The 20,273-nt window shown below is 52.4% G+C and overlaps 3 protein-coding genes across 4 annotated transcripts in view; 2 read left to right on the top strand and 1 right to left on the bottom strand.

Moving 5' to 3' along the window:
* The first annotated feature begins 66 nt into the window (after positions 1 to 66).
* On the top strand, positions 67 to 16,061 carry GYS1 (glycogen synthase 1). 2 transcript variants are annotated; one of them, XM_043436750.1, is made up of 16 exons: positions 67 to 386; positions 1,842 to 2,023; positions 4,169 to 4,360; positions 5,249 to 5,434; positions 5,677 to 5,821; positions 6,638 to 6,755; positions 7,055 to 7,175; positions 7,460 to 7,566; positions 9,653 to 9,712; positions 9,803 to 9,881; positions 11,458 to 11,571; positions 11,890 to 12,016; positions 13,461 to 13,556; positions 13,745 to 13,908; positions 14,329 to 14,409; positions 14,584 to 16,061. In XM_043436750.1, exons 1-16 carry the CDS (start codon positions 269 to 271, stop codon positions 14,902 to 14,904), a joined length of 2,211 nt encoding a protein of 736 aa, XP_043292685.1. In that variant the 5' UTR covers positions 67 to 268; the 3' UTR covers positions 14,905 to 16,061. The 2 variants fall into 2 exon arrangements, with proteins under 2 accessions (XP_043292685.1, XP_043292687.1); XM_043436752.1 differs by lacking the exon at positions 67 to 386 and adding an exon at positions 748 to 1,253.
* Positions 16,062 to 17,439: 1,378 nt separating this feature from the next.
* On the bottom strand, positions 17,440 to 19,031 carry FTL (ferritin light chain). Its single transcript, XM_043436766.1, has 4 exons — positions 18,684 to 19,031; positions 18,393 to 18,539; positions 17,915 to 18,040; positions 17,440 to 17,744 (listed from the first exon to the last, which is right to left on the bottom strand). The coding sequence occupies exons 1-4, from the start codon at positions 18,783 to 18,785 to the stop codon at positions 17,592 to 17,594; spliced, it is 528 nt and encodes a 175-aa protein (XP_043292701.1). The 5' UTR covers positions 18,786 to 19,031; the 3' UTR covers positions 17,440 to 17,591.
* Positions 18,537 to 20,273, top strand: part of TULP2 (TUB like protein 2) — a 61,950-nt gene continuing 60,213 nt past the window's right edge. The window contains exon 1 of the mRNA XM_043436757.1: positions 18,537 to 18,566. Coding sequence (XP_043292692.1) covers positions 18,552 to 18,566 — 15 coding nt within the window. The 5' untranslated portion in view covers positions 18,537 to 18,551. The remainder of the gene's footprint in view (positions 18,567 to 20,273) is intronic.

Here is a 20,273-nt window from a genome sequence, read left to right as displayed (position 1 = left end):
TGGCGTTGGCCGGGGGGGCGGGCACCGCCTCCTGGTGGCCGCAAGGTTTCACTGCAGGAGCCCCAAGGGGCTCAGTGACGCTGCGGCCGCTTGCTGCCCCGGTCTGGCCGCTCCGGGCGGGGGTGCGGTCGTGCAATAGGAAGCCGAGGGCGGTGCGAGCTTCCCGTCGGGCACCAGCTACCTGGCCCAGCGCCCTGCCCAGTGCATTCCTTCGACACCTCCGGGGCCCCCACCAGTGGCCCCCCGGAGCCCTCTAACCGCGTCGGCCATGCCTCTAAACCGCACTTTGTCCATGTCCTCCCTGCCAGGACTGGAGGACTGGGAGGATGAATTCGACCTGGAGAACACAGTGCTCTTCGAGGTGGCCTGGGAGGTGGCCAACAAGGGTGAGCAAGCCGGGCAGAGGGACCGGACGAGACGAGCAGGCGGGGATGGGGGCCCGGAATATTGAGTAACAGCGAACGAGGCTGCATGGCATGATTCTTGGGTCCTGGGCAAAGAGCCTGTGACTCCTGTGCCCTTGGAGAGGGGCTGGAGTTTGTCTCCTGGGCCCTGGAGGGAGGGGATGAATCGCGTAAGATGAAAGGAGCCTGGAAACCCAGGTCCTGGGTCCTAGGGGAGAGGGGGTTAAAATGAAAAAGACCAGAGGTTTGGGTCCTCGATAGGAAGGAGATGCGAGGGGGAGGTTTGGCACTTAAGAACTGTGGCCCTAGGTGGGGAAGGATCTTGGGATGTAACTCCGGATTTGGAAGAGAGCCCACTTGGAGATGGGATGCACGCATCGTGGTGGGAGAATTTGGGGAACTGGTCATTTGAGGGTAAATACACGAGGAGGCTGGAGACCCTGACTCTTAGATCCTAGGGTGAGAGAGCGTTGGGGCCTGGATGGCAGGGTTCTAAGTGCCTGAGCTCCGGGTTTGGAGGCATAGAGGAACCTGTGGCCTCAGAAGACACATGCGCGCTGGATTGGGGGAAGACTGGGAAGTCCTAAGTTGGTCAGGGGCTGGGCCCTGGGATGGGAGTGGCTGGGGGCCTGGATTTCTGGGTTCCAGGCTCCAAAGGGCCTAATATTATGGGTTTGGAGAAGGCTGGGGCTGGAAACCCAGGAGCGAGGAGCAGTCTAGCTCCACAAAAGGAAGGAAGTTAGGATTTTGCATTGCTGAGTTTTGGGAGAGAAAAGGGGGCAGGGGGTGGCGGGGCTGCGGGTGTCTGCAAACATGGAGCCATGGCTCGCCAGGGTCCAGGCTGCAGGGGTAAGGAGTCTGGAATGGAGTCATGGGAGGGGCAGGGGCATGTGTGCCTGTGTCCCCATGTGGGGAAAGAGAACTGGGGGACAGGTCGGCAGAGTCCCTGGTGGGTGAGGGGTGACAGCTCTGGCTTCTTTGGGACAACTGTGGGAACCTAAATGAGGCCATGAAGAGGGATTCTCCCTTATTGTGTCCTGGAGCCTGACTGGGAATTTAAACCCAGCTCCCTTAAGCTGGCAGTTCAAGAACCTGGACCCTGATAACCCTTGTCAGCTTCTGTCCTCCTTGGCCCCAGCCCATAATTCTCTCACACCTGGGAGCCAAGGCCCCCAGTCCCTTCTCTCAGATTCAGAAGTCCAGCCTGGACCCTCTCCTCCCTCCCAAGTCCTGACCCCAGCCCCCTCCTCCCATAGACCCAGGAGTACCATCCATCAACCCCCTCTCCCCTCCTCCCTCTGACCCTGAAGTGTGGGCTCCCAGTTCCCTCTTCCCTCTGAGCCAGAGGTCCGGGGCTTCTGTGCACCCATGCCTCTCCCCAGGCCCCAGATGTGTAGACCTCAGCTGGGGCCTGTCCTCATGTACTTGGGCCCACAGTGGGCGGCATCTACACCGTGCTGCAGACGAAGGCAAAGGTGACAGGGGACGAGTGGGGTGACAACTACTACCTGGTGGGACCGTACACGGAGCAGGGCGTGAGGACCCAGGTGGAACTGCTGGAACCCCCGACCCCGGCCCTGAAGAGGACACTGGATTCCATGAACAGCAAGGGCTGCAAGGTGGGACATGGCCCGGCCGAGCACGGGGTGGGGGCAGCAGAAGGAGAAAGAGCAGAGGGTGGACAGCCCCAGGGAGACAAGGAGGCCTGGACAGAAACTCAGGATGGCCCAGTACTTTCCCAGGCAGACACAGAGGAGCTAAGACTGACAGACACTCAGAGAGATACAGGACTCTGTGAAGTGAGTGGGTGAACCCCCAGCTCTAGGACATTGGTGAATAAACACAGACAGCAGATACAAGACAGACTAAAAGATGGTCCTAAGAGGAAGAGGCCAAGATCCTCAGATGCAGAGAGAGGAAAAGAGCTAGATGGACCTAGAAAACCTGGTGGGTGTGGGGTGGGGGTGAGGCAGGAGGTCAGAGCAGTTGTTCTGGAGCGTGAAGTTCAAATTCATCTTCTCTGGGGACTTCCCAGGCAGTCCAGTGATTAAGACTTCACCTTCCAATGTAGGAGGTTGTGGGTTTGATCCCTGGTCAGGAAGCTAAGATCCCACATCCTTGGTTGCCAAAGAAACAAAACATAAAACAGAAACAATATTGTAACAAATTCATTAAAGACTTTAAAAATGGTTCACACACACAAAATTCACCTTCTCTGCTTCCTCTCATGTGACCTTGACTGATGAACATGCTGATAGCATCCACTGTAGAGATTTCTTGGGAGGATGAAATAGCTCATAAAAAGTCTTCAACCCAGGTCCTGGCATGCAGTTCATGCTGTCTGTGAGCTATTATCTTCGTGGTTATTATTATCACATCATTATTACTTAAAACAGCTTGCAGAGTGAGGTGGGCAGGTAGACAAATTAGATAGCTGATGGAGACATGCTGAGTGTCCCAAAAAGTGGTGGTTGCCCAGTGGTTAGAGCAACAGGGAAATAGAGTCTAGATAGGGAAGAGAGGTAGCCTGATGTTTTAGAGAGAAGGGTCTCAAAGGAGAGAGGAAGATGGGTAACTGAGGAAGAGAGGCAGGCAGACCCAGGGGACAGAGTTTCAGATGGGCGGAGTCGGGAATTAAAAAGATGAGGGGGAGAGTGCCAGGCACCCAGTGAAGACGATGAGAACAGAGGTTAGGCCTGAAGGCAGCAGGGCAGGTTTGGGTTCTGGGAGGGAGAGGTACAGGCTTGCCTTCATTCATTCACGGCCTCTGGTTTGGGATGGGGTCTGGAGTCCAATCAGGAGGGACTGTGTCCCTAAGGAACCCTAGGGCAGCTGCTGTCCACGTGCTGGGGGCCTAAGAATAGCCCCCCCAGCAAAAGGGCAGACAACAGCTGGGAGGGGGAGGGGCATCAGGGAAAAGCCACGTGGGGAGGAGTAGGGTGGCTCAGCCGGATGGAGGTGTGGCAGCAGGCCCAGAAGCTGGGCCACAGGAATCTGGAGGAAGCCAGCAGATCAGAGAAATGTAGCAGGGGGCAGAAATCCAACCTGGAGGGCGGGTAGTAGTAGAAAGGAGGCTGCAGAGTATAAGATGGGCTGGGGGCAGGGGAAAGAGGAAGCAGGTGACATATATGGTGAAAGAATCAGAAACAAGGCAGCAAGAAGGGTAAAAAGAAGCAGCCAGCGAGCTGCAGAAAAGAAAGTTGATGGGAGAAAGCCGCTTGATGACTGGTGGGAGAAATGTGGCAGCGGACAGAGAAACAAGGCAGCGGGTTGGAGAAATGATTAGCAGGGTGGATCAACAAGGCGGTACGGGGCACGGAGACAGGACATGTGCAATGTGGGTTATAAGTAGTGAAGGGACACAGCCTTTATAGAAACTAAGCAAGGGGGACTTTCCTGGTGGTGCAGTGGTTAAGACTTTGCACTTCCCACGCAGGGGGTGCAAGTTCAATCCCTGATCAGGAACTAAGATCCCACATGCTGTGCGGTGTGGCAAAAATAAACAAAACTCTTGAAAAGAAAGAAACGAAGCAAGGAATGGGGTGAGATGCCACAGCCGAGATGAGAAAAGATTGTGGGAGGAATAACTAACAGCAAAAGGAGAAACAAGGCCATGAGTGAAAAATTAGCAGCAGGTAAAGAAAAAGGAGGTAGAAGAACCCAGGCTATGAGCCTGGACGTCTGCCTGGGGATGGGAGAAACACAGATGCTGTGACCAGAGACAGGTGGCCAAAACCTTAAGCCTTCCTGTGTTCCCTCTGCAGGTGTATTTCGGGCGCTGGCTGATCGAGGGGGGCCCCCTGGTGGTGCTCCTTGATGTGGGGGCCTCAGCCTGGGCCCTGGAGCGCTGGAAGGGGGAGCTGTGGGACACATGCAACATTGGGGTGCCCTGGTACGACCGGGAGGCCAACGACGCCGTCCTTTTTGGCTTCCTCACCACCTGGTTCCTGGGTGAGGTAGGCCCCACTGTCCATGCCTGTGGCACTGCTTTTGACCCCAGGTCCCAGAGTACAATGGCCATCAGCCCCTGGCTGGAGGGTTGCCAGGTGGTCGGAGGGTGGTTGGTGTCTCTTCTGCCCGAGCATTCTGGGAATTGTAGTCCTTTAATCCAGGGATTAGCTCTAATCTTTGGGAACATGGACATCCAGGGGCCTAGATTCTTCTTTCCTCAGAGAGCCAATCTCAACTCCAAATCATTCACTCCAGTCTTCCAAATATGGAAATTGCAAGCCCCTAGCTCTAGAGGAGGCTGGCTTGACGGGAAGGCTCACCCCAGGGAATTCTGGGAGTCATAATTCTCTCATCCCATATTGGGCTAGACTTGGCTTTCAGATGGGGCTCCAGATGTTTAGGAATCCCCAGCCTATCTGAGAACCAGGAATCTTGTTACTGACCCTCTTTTAGGTTTTAAAAGGCTCAAGATGCTTTTTTTCCCCTACACCTTGGGACATTTTATAAACTGGCTGCTTCTAGGGCATCCTGGGAGTTGTAGTCCTTCAGCAAGTGTTGGGTACAGGTCTACTCTTGACTGCCATAAAGGGTCTCCAAGAATTGTGTTCATGACCTGGGGAAAACTTTGGTCTTTCCAGTTCATCCCTGCTGGGACTTAGAAAGTTGGTCAAAAAAACAGCTCCCATCAGCCTCTGGGGATGGGTCAGCTAGTTCAGCGGCCTCAAGGGTTGAGAGGTCCTTGTCTGATGGGGATTGCAGTAGGTCACCACCCACTCTGTACAGTAGTGGGTGTAGATTTACTGCTCTCCTGCTTCCTCATCTATGTGGGGGATCACTGGTTGTCTTCACAAAATACATGGAGACACAGTGGCCCTGTCTCTGTTGCCCCACAGTTCCTGGCCCAGAGCGAGGAGAAACCACATGTGGTCGCACATTTCCACGAGTGGTTGGCGGGCGTCGGGCTCTGCCTGTGCCGCGCCCGGAGGCTGCCCGTGGCTACCATCTTCACCACCCATGCCACGCTGCTGGGGCGATACTTGTGTGCTGGGGCTGTGGACTTCTACAACAACCTGGAGAATGTGAGCTGGGAGTGTGGCAAATGGGGGTTGCCAATGTTACAAGACAGCCCAAAGCTGTCTTCAAAGCCCAAGAGGATCAAGTTCCCTCTTCTCCTAGGACCCAGGAGTCCAAATCCCAAGTCGTCTCCACCCTCAGACCCAGGAGTCCAGCTTCCAGCCCCCGTCTCCCCTAAGACACTGGAGACCGGACCTTCTGTCTTTCCCCAGTCCTTCTAACCTGACTGCCCTTTCTGCCTGCCCAGTTCAACGTGGACAAGGAAGCAGGTGAGAGGCAAATCTATCACCGCTACTGTATGGAACGGGCCGCAGCCCACTGCGCTCATGTCTTCACTACTGTGTCCCAGATCACCGCCATCGAGGCTCAGCACCTACTCAAAAGGAAACCAGGTAGGAAATTGGCTGGGGACTGCAGACGTAAATGAGGTAGTCTATGCCAAGGCTTGAACCAACTTTTTTCTTTTTTTGGCTGTAAAGAGCAGAGAACTACAACTCCCAGAAGGCCATAGGTTGCTAACCTAAATATGAGGCTGCCTGACTGTATACCCTAGAGGCTAATGGGAGGTGTAGTTTCTTTAATTTCAGAAATGGTAAAATTCTTTTACTGACTAATATAGATATTGGTATTACAAAGAGGAAGGAGTTTCCTTGGATTTTGTTTTTGAGAAAAGCAGTGTTGGAACCAATTATTCTTTCCACACTAGAGCATCCATTGTCGATGGGTGCAAGGCCTTTGGCTGGACAGCTCCTTATGTTCCTGGAATTTTACCCCAGCGGCTGGTAGGGGTTATAGTTTTTCACTGATACACTTTAATTTCTATGACAATAGGAAACAGTTGGGGCCATAAAAGAGGCTTGAAGGTAGAGAAACAGGATGGGGACATTGATTCATTCCCCCAGCTCAGGGTAGCGTAAGGGAAACAAAAGAACTACAACTCCCAGAAGTCTTGATGCTAATCTGTTCCCTGTTTAGTTAGCCATTCACAGGGGCTGATGGGAGTTGTGGTTAGGCTTCTGAATATCAGCAAGCAACATTGGGCAAGAAGGTGTCTGAGTGGTAGGGCATTGGGTCACCACAGGAACTCACAGAGGAGCTATGGAAACAAAGACATTGTGAAAGGAAAGGGATCTTTCCTTCATTTATTCATTCAGCCACATTGATCTGAATGAAGAAATGAAATGTGGGACCTTCTCCCCCAATCCCAGATATCGTGACCCCCAATGGACTGAATGTGAAGAAATTCTCTGCCATGCATGAGTTCCAGAACCTCCATGCTCAGAGCAAGGCTCGAATCCAGGAGTTTGTGCGGGGCCATTTTTATGGGTATGTAGGCCAGATACTTAGGTCTCAAGAGAGGAGGGGGTTGGGAGCCCAGACTCCTGGGGCCAACAGAGGGGAGAGCTGAGGGCTCTGTCTCTTGAGTTCTTGAGCACCAGCACAACGGCTGAGTATTTAAGGAAATCCCTGTCTAAGGAGAAAAGAACCACAGTTCCCATGATGAGCTCCCATGATGCCTCTGTCCTAAGATATTCTTTGCCCCTGTGGCTTCTGGGGTTTGTAGTTTCGAGGCTGGGGTGAGTGGGTGAGGGTCTTGGCTTCACCCTGGGTTGTGGCTTCTTTAGGCACCTAGATTTCAACTTGGACAAGACCTTGTACTTCTTTATCGCCGGCCGCTACGAGTTCTCCAACAAGGGGGCTGACGTCTTCCTGGAGGCCTTGGCCCGGCTCAACTATCTGCTCAGAGTAAGGCCTGGGCTGCAAGGGGTCAAGGAGAAGGAGAATGGAGACCTGGGGAGGTGGGGGCAGGGAAACCTGTGTATAAAATGGGAGTGTAGGGATGACTCAGAAAGAAGATCAGAGTCCCAGTGGGGATGGTAGCTCTGTCCTATATTCTTAACAGGAGGGGACATGGCAGGGTCCTAGTGGTCCTGGAGGGTGGAAAAGGGTGGGTGGTCTCAGCCTTCTCCCATGTGATTCTCACACATACATACACACACACACAAGGCCCTCCCTTTCCTCTGCTCCAGGTGAATGGCAGCGAGCAGACGGTGGTCGCCTTCTTCATCATGCCAGCTCGGACCAACAATTTCAACGTGGAAACCCTTAAGGGCCAGGCCGTGCGCAAGCAGCTTTGGTCAGCAGTCCTTGGCCCAGCATTTCCTGCAGCTCCCACTCCCAGCTCTGTGCTTTGGGTCCCCCGTTTCTCCTGGAGTCTCAAGTTTTGTGATCTGTAACATGATCAACCCATCCCCAACCTGATTCCTAGCAAAGTCACTTGCTTCAGATGTCTCCAGCCCTGGGGCAGTACGAAGTTGCAGTCACAGGCAGGGTGAACGTGACAGCAGGACCAGGGCTCTGATATCCAACTAGCGAGTTCGGCTCATGCTCCGTCCCACTCTGGCTTTGTAACTTGAGGCCAACCACTCAGCCTCTCAAGCCTTTCTCTTCCTTCCTTTCTTTTCTTGGGTGTGCTGGGTCTTCATTGCTGTGCACGGGCTTTCTCTAGTTGTGATGAGAGGGGGTTACTCTCTAGTTTGGCTGTGTGGGCTCAGCTCAGTTGTGGAGCTCGGGCTTAGTTGCTCCATGGGATGTGGTATCTTTCTGGACCAGGGATTGAACCCGTGTCCCCTGCATTGTGTCATATACAGCTGTGGGAGTGGAAGTCGCTCAGTCATGTCTGACTCTTTGAGACCCTATGGACTATACAGTCCATGGAGCTCTCCAGGTCAGAATACTGGAGTGGGTAACCTTTCCCTTCTCCAAGGGATCTTCCTGACCCAGGAATTGAACCTCGGTCTCCTGCATTGCAGGCAGATTCTTCACCCACTGAGCTATCAGGGAAGACCTCTTTTTTCTTTTAATATTTATTATTTATTTGGCTTCCCTGAGTCTTAGTTGCAGCACATGAGATCTTTAGTTTAGCATGTGAACTGTTAGTTGCACAAGCCTCAGTTTTGTTTTGTTTTTTTAATTAATTATTTTATTTTTGGCTGCACCTGGGTCTTTGTTGCTGCACATGGGCTTTCTCTAGTCGTGTTGAGCTGGGGCTACCCTTGAGTTGCGGTGTGCAGGCATCTCATTGCGGTGGCTTCTCTTGTTGCGGAGCACAGGCTCCGGGGTGCACAGGCTTCAGTAGTTGTGGCTTGCAGGCTCTAGAGTGGGGTGTCACTAGTTGTGGTGCACAGGTTAGTTGCCTAGGGCATGTGGGATTTCCCAGACCAGGGATCAAACCTGTGTCCCCTCCATTGGCACGTGGATTCTTAACCACTGGACCATCAGGAAGTCCAAGCCTCAGTTTCTTCACCTATAAAACCCACTCACTAGCCATTGGCTGGCTATTCCTTGAGCTCCCACTGTGTGCCAGGTGCTGTTCCAGGCACTGGGAACACAGTTGTGAACCAGAAAGATAAAATCCTTGCCCTCATTGAGTTCACATTCTAGAAAGTTCTATAGACAGTGCTCTGGCCAAAAAAAAAAAAAAAAAAGCAGGACTGGAGTACGAGATGGGGTTGTCAGGACAGGTCACAGTGAGAAAGTATCAGCAAGTAGAGACCAAGAGAGGAAATGAGGGAGACAGCATTGTGTCTATCTGGGGAACAGCATTTCAGGCAGAGGGAACAGCAAGTGCAAAGGCCCTGGGGCATGTTTGAGAAACAGCAAGGAAGCCAATGGGGATGGAGCAGAATGCCCTAGGGAGATGGGGTAGAAAATGAAGCCAGAGCTCTGAGAGGACCATGAACAGAGGAATGTCAATGACATTGTAGGGTGGCACTTGGCTAGCTTTACTTGTGTCCATACATTGTCCCCTCTCAGAACGTAATTTTCCCTTTTAATAAAATGGGGCTTAGCATCACTAGTACAAATCCTAATAATAGATGACATTTCTGGAAGGCTCGCTGTGTGCCGGGCACTGTGCATTTTTTGTCATGACCTCATCGAATTCGCACTGCAAACCTTTGAGGTTGCTTCTATTTTTATCCCCGTCTGACAGATGAGTCACGGTAGTCAGAGAGGGAAGGCCATCTGTCCCTGGCCACACAGCTGATGCAAGGCACAAGGAAGCCAAACCTTCCAGGACCTAATTCCCTGAGTCCCCATCCTCCAGCCCAGAAATCCCCAGGGCTTCTCTCTGCTCAGACCTCAACTTCCCAGCTGCCCCAGAAGTCTAACAATGAATGGAAGCTGGTCTCTATGTAATGTTGTCGCTCTGCTTCCTCCAGGGATACGGCCAACACAGTGAAGGAAAAGTTTGGGAGGAAGCTTTACGAATCCTTGCTGGTGTGAGTGCCCTGCCCTCAGCCCTGCATCCTCCTGGGCTCTAAACCCTCTCGTCACCCATGCCCAGATGCATCCCCCTGCTCGCCTTACAGGGGGAGCCTTCCAGACATGAACAAGATGCTGGACAAGGAGGACTTCACTATGATGAAGAGAGCCATCTTTGCCACGCAGGTATGGTTTGGACTCCCGAGTCGAGAGGTAGCGATTCCCAGCTGCAGTCCCTGAGGCAGACTGCCATGTTAGCTCTGACCCCAGAGATGGCTGGGAGTTCTGCTTTATCGCCAAGCCCTTATTCCAGGAATCAATTTTGAAGTCAGAAGGGTGTGAGCTGACTGGTATAACTTCAATTCCCAGAAGCCTTTAGGGCAGCCTGATTCCCCACAGCTTATTCTGCCACAGAGGCTGCTGGGAGTTGTAGTTCCTTTGAGTCCTTGGGGGATCCATGAACAAAAGGTAGAAGGGACCTTAGACTAAAGTCAATAATGAAAGTGTTAGACGCTCAGTTGTGTCGGACTCTTTGTGAAAGTCACCACAAAATGAGAACTACAACTCCCTGCTGACTTTGGGCTTTGCTGCATGCGATCTCTACCTCTTTCCCCAGAGGCTGCTGGGAGTGGTAGTTTTCTTGGTCCTCTGGGGGTAGACTGGGGTCAGCTGAAACACTCCTTGAAGAACATTGAAAATTCTCAGCAGTTGGTGTTTCTTCTCCCACTGGTTGTTTCTAAGTTCCCAGATAGCCCTGGGAGTTGTAGCTTCTTTACATACCTGGGGCTAATTAGAGGGATGGGAAACCTTGGAGAAAAATTGGCAGCCACAGAATGAGAACTACAACTCCCAGCAGACCCTGGGGCTTTTTTTTTTTTTTTTTTTTTTTTTTGCTGCCTTGACTCTCCCTGCCCCCAGAGACTTCTGGGAATTAAGAGTTCTTTTTTTCTCTGGAGTCATGGGTTTTTGGCATCTGTGGTCACTGTTGGTGATCCATTACCTGGGGAATGGAAACCAAGACAACCAAGTTGCTCAGATAAGGTGTGACCTGTTTTTGGCCAAACTGTAATTTCCAAAAGTTCCTAAAGGCAGTTGGCCTCACTGAGGATGTTTTTGTCATGAGGCTGCTGGGAGTTGTCACTTCCTGGGCTCCTGGAGTCAGTAAACTGAAGAAGAGTAGATTTTTTAATGAGAGGAATGATGGGAGAGCTGCGAAGAACTATACATCCCAGCAGTCCCTGGGACTGCTATTGCACTAGCTTTGTCTTCCTCTAGTGACTTGTGGGAACTGTGGTTTCTTTTGAGTGTGGGCTTTTGAGGGTGGAGGTGGAGAGGAGATCCAGGATTTTCATAAGAAAACTGTAACTCCCAGCAAGCAGTCCCTGAAAGGCACAGTCTCTGCCCCCATCAATTGCTGGGAGTTACAATCCCTTTGGGTTTCTTTGATGACAGCCCAGAGTACAGAACGAGTGTAGATACAATTCCCTGTATTCTGTGAGGCATGTTAACCCTGGTTCTGCCTCAAATACAGCTGAAGATTATAGTTTCATTTCAGCTCATGGTGGTTAAAGGGAAATGAAAACCTTTACAGATAGAGCCAAGTAGGAAATCTACAACTCCTGGTAATCTCCTGGGTTTGTTGCTCCACAACCTGGTGAGAATTGTGGTCCCCTCAGATCCTCAGGATCAGCATGGCTTATGGGGAAGGAGGGAGCCCTCTGGCCCTTCCCTGACCCCCCATCCCCACTTGTGGCCCCTACAGCGGCAATCTTTCCCTCCTGTGTGCACCCACAATATGCTGGATGACTCCTCGGACCCCATCTTGACAACCATCCGCAGAATCGGCCTCTTCAATAGTAGTGCTGACAGAGTCAAGGTGAGCGCATTGGCCAGGGTGGGGTTGGGCAAAGTTGGGGAGTGGTTTAGGAGGAAGGGGTGTGATATAAGGAATGGAGCCTGGCCCTCACGTTCCCCATCTCCCCTAGTTTATGAAAGGATTGCAGTGTTTAGAAAGAACCTTTGCTTCTGAGGCAGATAGCCTTGGATTCTTATCTTTGTCCTGGCACTGACTTGTGTGGCTTTTGTCAAGTCTTGCATCCTCTCTGGACCATCCAGGGAGCACCCTGGGAGCTCCTTCTACCCAGGGAGGAGCTAAATAAGGTGCTCAGGCTGAGCCCTTGATTTTCACCGCCAGGTGATTTTTCACCCGGAGTTCCTGTCCTCTACGAGCCCCCTGCTCCCTGTGGACTATGAAGAGTTTGTCCGTGGCTGCCACCTTGGGGTCTTCCCCTCCTACTATGAGCCTTGGGGCTACACACCAGGTGAGTTCAGCATCTGGCATGATCCTGAGCCAAGGGACTCACCCTCTCTGAGCTCCAAGCTCCACCCTTGCGAAAGAGGAACAATGGGAACAGTCTGTTCATGTGTTTCTGTGACACAGCAGCTCATGTGATGAGTAACTAGAGGGCTGATGTCAGAGTTCACACGTGATTTCTCTGTTTGCTACTGTTTGGTTTCCGCAAACAACAACAGCTAAATGCACAGTTTGCTAACAGTCCAGCTACTTCTGTATGTTTTTAAGGCAAAATAAATACCACATTTGATGTAGTATTTCTTCAGTGATGAGTAATTTGACAGATCTTTTAAATAGTGCTTATGTGATGATTAGGAAACTTGCCAGTTTTGTTTTCATCCACGGTTAAAACGATGTGACCAAAAAAAACACAAAAAAAACGATGTGACCAGCCCCAACCCTATTTTTCCCATGGTGGTGGTGGTTTAGTCACTAATTTGTGTCCGACTCTTTGCGACCCCATGGACTGTAGCCCGCCAGGCTCCTCTGTCCATGGGATTCCCCAGGCAAGAATACTGGAGTGGGTTGCCATTTCCTTCTTCAGGGGATCTTCTTGACTAAGGAATTGAACCCAGGTCTCCTCCATTGCAGGCAGATTCTTTACCCACTGAGCTAGAAGTGCTACCTCTAGCCTCTATTTTTTTTTTTTTTTTTTAATAAGCCTTGTCATATGTAGTGCCTACTTTTGCAGCTTACAGATATTTTTAGAAACACTTACATAAGAAGTATAATAAACTCCTTGAAGCATTTCTCAGCATTATTTTAAAGTAGTAAATGAGGTATAGAACGTGCTCTGCACACTGGGTTAGTAATAATGAGAGGTCTTATCCTACCTCCTATCAAAACAGACTATGGGGACTTCTGTGGTGGTCCAGTGATTGAGGTTCCTGGCTCCCTATGCAGGTGTTGGGGGGGCGTTCCATCTCTGGTTGGGGAACTAAGATCCCACATTCCGCACAGTGTGGCAAAAAAAAGCAAAAAAACAAAACAAACAAACGAACAACAACAACAACAAAACAGACTATGAAGCTATGAAAACCAAAACAGTGTAACCTGGCAAGCAAAGTATCTTACAGGTTGTAAGGATTCATTAAAATGGTCGACTCTGGCCCAGAGTACCAGGCTCAATAGATTAGCATCCTTATTGCCCAGTTATAGACTTTTTCTTACCCTGAGCCTTTGGGGAAAGTGAATTCCCTTTTCTGTACCTCTTAGCGTCTCCTCTAAGAAATAGGGACTATCACTCGTGGGCTAATGCACAGCTTGATTTTTCTGGCCTCTGATTTGCTCAGCACAGCGCCCGGCACTTGTTAAAGGCTCCAGTAGAGGGCGCCATTGAAGCTTTTATTGGGATTTAAGACACTACTGTAAAGAGAGGAAAGTAAGCAGACCTTTCTCACACCTTCCCGCAGCTGAGTGCACGGTAATGGGTATCCCCAGTGTCTCCACCAACCTCTCCGGGTTCGGCTGCTTCATGGAGGAACACATCGCAGACCCCTCAGCTTACGGTCAGCGTCCGGACTGAGAGCCGAAATTCTTGAATACTGGGAAAGAGGGGCGTGGACTCTTGGGCCACTAAGAGGAGGGAGTGGACTCCTTAGTCCCGGTGGGAGGGAGGCCTCCTGGTGCTCGCAGAGTCCCAGAAAGAATGAAGGTTTCAGTCTGTTCTCTGAGACCCCCGTCCTGGCCCCGACAGGTATCTACATTCTGGACCGGCGATTCCGCAGCCTGGATGATTCCTGCTCGCAGCTCACCTCCTTCCTCTACAGTTTCTGCCAGCAGAGCCGAAGGCAGCGCATTATCCAGCGGAACCGAACGGAGCGCCTCTCTGACCTTTTGGACTGGAAATACCTAGGCCGGGTATAACTCCCCTCCCTGTCCTCTGCCGGTGAATCAGTCACTTCCGGCTCTGGGTGTCTGATTCCCCAAGCCTCGAAATCTGGCACAAAGGGCACGCTCTTTTTTGTAACGCTTGCTGTCCCCTTAAGAAACTAAAGTCCAGAAGATACCTGGGTTGGATGTTCTCTATTTGCATAGGGTGTGGCCAAAGAGGTACCTGATTGGAGAATCCCACCCCCTTAGTGGGTGTGGCTCAGAGGCTGTCCATTCACAGCCCTGCTTATCTACATAAGGGGTGGAGCCTCGTTGGCCGACGGGAAATTGCCCGGGGGTGTGCTTATCTGATTAAAGGTGTAGCCAGGACTTGCCCTGTCGCCAAATCTCGGGCGCAGGGTCTGCTTCTGCCCCCTGATGCCCACCCCCTTCTTTCCCTCTAACAAGTACTACATGTCAGCGCGCCACATGGCGCTGGCCAAGGCCTTTCCAGAATACTTCACCTACGAGCCTCACGAGGCTGATGCGGTAAGTGGATCCAAAGGTCCCTCTGGTGGGCCAGGAGCTAGAAAGGGGGTGGGGGGATGAGGCGGGGTGTCCCTCCTGGAGTCATAAGGCCTCAGGGACGTTGGACGCCCAGGCTGGCTGTAGGGGGCCTCTGCTTACTCATTCTGCGGTTTGTGCCCACACCTCCGTATATAGACCCAGGGCTACCGCTACCCACGGCCAGCCTCAGTGCCACCATCACCTTCGCTGTCGCGACACTCCAGCCCGCACCAGAGTGAGGATGAGGAGGAACCCCGGGACTTACCACCGGATGAAGATGGCGAGCGCTACGACGAGGACGAGGAGGCCGCCAAGGACCGGCGCAACATCCGCGCACCCGAGTGGCCGCGCCGCGCCTCCTGCACCTCTTCCACCGGGAGCAAGCGCGGGTCGGTGGACACGGCGCCCTCCAGCTCACTCAGCACCCCCAGCGAACCCCTTAGCCCCGCCAGCTCCCTGGGCGAGGAACGCAACTAAATTCCCAACCCCACACTACCCCTTCCTGCGCCCGCCCCCGCCAACCCTGCCTCCCTTATCCAGAGAATGGATGTGGAATGGCACTGTCCGAAAACTTCACTCAAGATCTTCAACCCTCTGTGGGGTCCACAGCCCCACCTCCTCCGCCATACACTCCAGCCCCTCTAGCCCCGCTCTTGGAATCCCCAACACTCCAGTATCCACAACACTGTGCCTTTCTTGTGCCCTGGAGTCCCCCTGGGCCGTCCCAGAGGCCAGGGATCTGCCATTGCCCTGCCGTGGTGCCAGAGGTTTTCAGAAACCTGCTCTGTTGCCTTTTATGCTGGGGCTCCTAGAAACCCGTGTGCTTACTAATTCTACAGCATACAGAGTCTGCCATGTGCAGGCCTGGCCAGGGCGCCACGGAGCACTGGAAACCACGTGGCGTCCCTGAGAATGAGACAATCAAGTCCAGAGCTGGCGCCCTTTCAGGGACTTAACTGAGTGCAGGTCCTCTATTTCAACTCCAGAACTCGGGCTCCAGGCCAGTGCACTCCTGTTTACTCTGAGGGAGCCCTCCCTGGGGTGTCCAACTCTTCCTGGAGGATCCCTCCACCCCAACTCCCTTCTTCCTCTGCACTTTGGCCAAGCAAGTGGGGGCAGAACCACTTGTCTTCTCATTCCTACTGGAGAACACCGTCTTGGTCTAGATGCCTTTCTGGCCTTTTCTGGACCAGACCCTACTCCTCCTTCCCTGAATCTGAATTCCCCCGTATCTCTAGACTCCTGTGGCCTCCAGGGAATCCCTCTGCTGAGGACAACTGACTGTCTTCTCTTGCACCCTCCCCCAAACAACCCCCAACCGCTAGACCCATCATGAAACCACTGGGTTCTAGGTCCCAGCTGCTGATTCTAGAACCTCGCCTCTGTGCTGCATCCTGGTCCCATCCCCCCGATCTAGAACTCAGCCAACTGGATTCTAGAACCTCCATATTTACCTCACTTCGAGGCTCTTCCATCCCCAAGCTGTGCCCTGCCCCCAGCTTTGGTGAAAGGGAGGGGCCCCTCACGTGTGCTGTGCTGTGTCTGCTGCACTTGGTTTGCAGTTGGGAGGGGAAGGCAGAAGGGGTGTGATTGAAGTGTGTCCAGAGATGAAAAAATACATATATATTTAAGAATCTCAGGTCTAGTCTGACGTGAGGGCGTGGTGGACCTGAATCCTGGCCCCGCCCTCCTCCCCCACCCTCCCGCTCCTCTTGCCTCCTATTCCTCCCCCTGCCTATGGCTGGGTCCTTGTTCCCTTGTCGCACTCTACTGTCTTAGAGATTTGGCTTGCCATTGGATTCCACTGTTATTTCAAAGGCGCCTCTCTTGTTTTAGACTTGACCTTAAGTGGCAAAGTTGGCTCAAGCTCTTTGGCAGAAAGGGGCTGTCACTGGGAAAAGGACCTGCAGGGTAGCCATGAGCCATATGTGGCTATTTAAATTCCTCAGTAGCACTAGTCATATGCAAGGGTGGCCACATGTGGCCTATGGCTGCCCCATTGGACAGCACAGATGGAGTACATTTCCATCCTTGCAAAAAGTTCTGTTGGACAGCACTAGTTCAGACCATGTTTCTACTAGGGACTCTGGCCTCTGCACTTTGGCCTTACTGTCCCCTGGATGGCTATTTGTGGGAAAAAACTTTCAGTTCTAATCTTCCCTAGGCTACATGTGCATCTCCAAACCAATCGCTTTTCAGGGGAAAGCTCTGATTGTTTGAATTTGGGCGTGTTATCCTCCTTCTGTTAGCCACTGTTTGCACCAGACACCAGAAGTCCCCTCCCCCACCAGAATTACCAGAAAGGGCATGGTGCTTTGTCTACCAAAAACAGGATGGAGGTAGGGGTCAGCTTTTGTCCCCCTTCCCCTGCACCCCACCCCCGCCCCAGCTTGCACATAGCAGCTGCCTGCTAAGGCATCTTCAAGCTTCTATTCCCATTTGGATAATTTCATAGTGCTGAGCCCTGAACCCTGGCTCAGTACCTGTTTCGCATGATGTGCTCTCAGCTGCTCAGACCCACGGGCCGGATTCTGCCTATTATGTGCCTTGAATTCCACACAAGCAGCCTTTGGAGGTCAGATCTGGGTGTGCATCCTGATTACCATGGGTAATCTACACAGTAATTGTCTCAATCACCCACATAAAGGAGCTGGCAACTCTAATACTGAGCCTCCCAGAATTGAGCCCCAGACAGTAACTTTCAGAGCTCGGCAAGTGCCTGGCATCGTAACTCATCTGAACCAGTTTCTAGTTACTGATTAACAGCTGTCTGCTTCCAGTTACCAACCCCAGGTTTTACCAGACTCTCCCTGGAGTCTGGGCTCTACCATTTTAGGAAGGGCAGTTAACAGCATGGTGAAGCAGAGAACCCACTACTGCAACACCCCACAGGTGTTATGTCTTAGAACAGTAAACAGAATCAACTCCTTTCTCCCTGCCAGCCCAGTCCAGCCAGCTATGTGGAAAGAGACCCCACCTTTTCCCCACCATGATACACACACAAAACCAGGATATGCTGCAAAAAGCTTTATTGTTTCCATTTGGTCCAAGGCTTGAGAGAGGGCTCCAGGATGTTAAAAAGCTGCCTAGTAGCTGCAGAGAGGGGCTTCAGGCAGCCCTGATGTTAGGTGGGTTCTTCAAAGGCCACTGGTCTCCAGAAGCTCCTAGTCGTGCTTAAGGGTGAGCCTCTCGAAGAGATACTCGCCCAACCCAGCCTGGGGACCAGCCAGCCTGCGGAGGTTGGTCAGGTGGTCACCCATCTTCTTGATGAGTTTCACTTCCTCATCTAGGAAGTGGTTCTCCAGGAAATCACAGATCTGAGGAACACAAGAGAAAATGTTGCCACTTACAGATCTAATAATGGGACAGATCGGAGAAGGAGTCTAAGAAGAGAATCTGCTCATTCAAATGGTCAGTGCTTAGCTGGAATGTAAGGATCATTCTGAGTAAGGTCTTAGGATGGGCAGACATGAAAAGAGATACTTACGTGGGGGTCTCCGCGGGCAGAAGCCAGGCCATGCAGATCCAACAGGGCTTGATTCAGGTTCTTCTCTACGAGAAGGGCGGCTTCCATAGCGTCTTGGGTTTTACCCCACTCATCTTGAGATGGCTTCTATAACGAAAACAAACAGCTCAGTACTAGACACTCTAGAAAAGACTAAAAACTGATTTTCCAGTAGTTGCCAGAGTAAAGAGTTTAGTCAGAACAAAAAAAAAAAAGCCCAAGAGCGTGTATCTTTCATCCTCAGTATCCTACAAACTACACGTCCCAAAACACAACACGCTGCGTCCTGGACCGCCACGTCTTGAGTGAACGGCTGCGCCTCCATTTCCAGCCATAACAATCCACACAAGACTGAACTCGGCCTCCCAAGAGCCTATGCGGTACCCAAACCGCTACAGTCAAGGGGTCTCTAGCGAAGGGGTTGTTGGGAGATGTAGTCCGCTGCCCACACACTATTTACCTGCACGTCCAGGAAGAGGGCGCGGCCGCCACGCTGGTTTTGCAGTTTCAAGAGACGCTCCGCGCCCTCGCGCTTCTCCTTGGCCAATTCGCGAAAAAAGTGACCCACACCCTCCAGAGCCACATCGTCGCGGTCGAAATAGAAGCCCTGCAGGAAGAGATGGCGGGAACAATGGTAAGCAGGAGGCGAGACCAGGCAACCAGACTCTGCACTATCGAAGGGGACAAAGAAGGCCAGCGCGTGCGCAGAGGGCCGGAGGTGCGCGGCTGGGGGCGTCTTGGGGAACCTCACCAGAGAGAGGTAGGTGTAGGAGGCCCGCAGTTGCATGTTAACCAGGCGGTTGACGGCGGCCTCCACCTCGGTAGAATAATTCTGACGAATCTGGGAGCTCATGATTGGTCGGTAATAAGGAGTTAAAAAATGGTGGCTGGTCCCGGTGATCGCGGACAGCTGAGTGGCTGACTCCGGAGGTTGCGACTGGAAAAAAGGTTGGAGGGTAGTCGGAGGCTGGAGCAAGGGGCGTCCCTGGGTCTGTTCCGTCCAAGCACTGTTGAAGCAAGAGACAGATCCGCGGGGCCGCCGAGCGCACTTCAAAAGCCTGTGGACAAGGCGGCTTCTTTTATAGCGCGCGGGCCCTCGGAAGTGGGGCGGTCAGGGAGAGCGATGGGCCAATCTGCGGTGGCGGGAGGCGGGACCTGATGCCCGCGAGTGACCAATCAGGAGCAGATGGGGCTTCCAGCTCCCCGCCCCGAGGTGGGAGAGTCATGTGCCTGTACCAGAAGGGAGTTGTGAAATGGGAAATGGGGGGCTGGGGGGTTTTCGCATTATGCAAGGGCTTTGGGGCTAATTCTGGGAAGCCAAGGGATTCTGGAGGGGTCTCGCTGATAGGTGAACGATTAATGAAGACACTAGGAGCCCTGCAAAGTAATGATCCCTGGGTCCTCCAGGGTGTCTCAGGAAAGTTAAGCTGGATTCTGGCGTTGTGTCAGAGCATGGACGTTACTGGAACCCTGGGGGTTCCCTTGGAGGTGCGGAAACCTCCAGAAGACTGGCATTTGCTCTGGGAGATAAGAGGGTCCCTGGAGCAGTGAGAACTTTGGAAAACTGTGAGATGATATTTCTGGGAACCCCAAGGACCTGGAGCCTTGGGGTTCAGAAGTCGGGGGGGGGGGCAGTTTCTGCAGCTTTAGAGTTCAGTGGAAGTCCCTATTTTTCTGGAAACTTCCTGGGGAAGGTCTTTAGACCCTGGAGGTGATCTGCAAGATTAAAAAGACAGCTGTAGAGCCCTGGGGTTCAGCCCCAGAGTGGGGAGGGGGGGAAATGTTTCTGGAAGCCTTGTAAGGGCTTTTTAAGGAGGTCAGGAGTCTTGGAGAATCCTTTGAAGCCCTGGGAAGATAGTCTGGGCCACTTGGAATACCTAGGGGCTATTTTAGGAGCCTCTCTTTTTTTTTTCCCTGGGAACTGAGTTTGGGAGGGGGTGAACTGGAACTTTGTGGGGAGTCTCTATGAGACTGGATTTCCTAAAGATTATTTTGAAGGCAGCCAGAAACTGAGAATTCTTTTTTGGCTCTGAAGTAACCTCTCTGAAGTTGTCCCTGTCTTGCCTGACACATTCTTCAAGATCACAGAGAAGCCCTAGTTCCCGGGTAAACAAGAAGGGCCTGGGGACCTGTGGATGGAAGTCTGTCTTCAATCACTGGACGTTTTTAAAGTGTATCTGGGCCAGGCGAGTGCCTGTGTGGCAGATCTGGTTCACAACAAGACTCTGCCCTCAAGGAGCTCCCCGTTGTTGGGGGGAAAGGAGAAACAAAGGCAAGAATTTGACCCTCTGTAAGTGCCCTAATGGAGGCAGCTGGCGGGCTGGGGCGGAAAGCTGAGGCC

This window comes from Cervus canadensis, chromosome 18 (genome assembly GCF_019320065.1).
Source record: "Cervus canadensis isolate Bull #8, Minnesota chromosome 18, ASM1932006v1, whole genome shotgun sequence".
In the NCBI taxonomy this organism is placed as follows: domain Eukaryota; kingdom Metazoa; phylum Chordata; class Mammalia; order Artiodactyla; family Cervidae; genus Cervus; species Cervus canadensis.
Note: the sequence above shows the minus strand (reverse complement) of the source record. Positions and strands in the feature narration are given on the sequence as shown.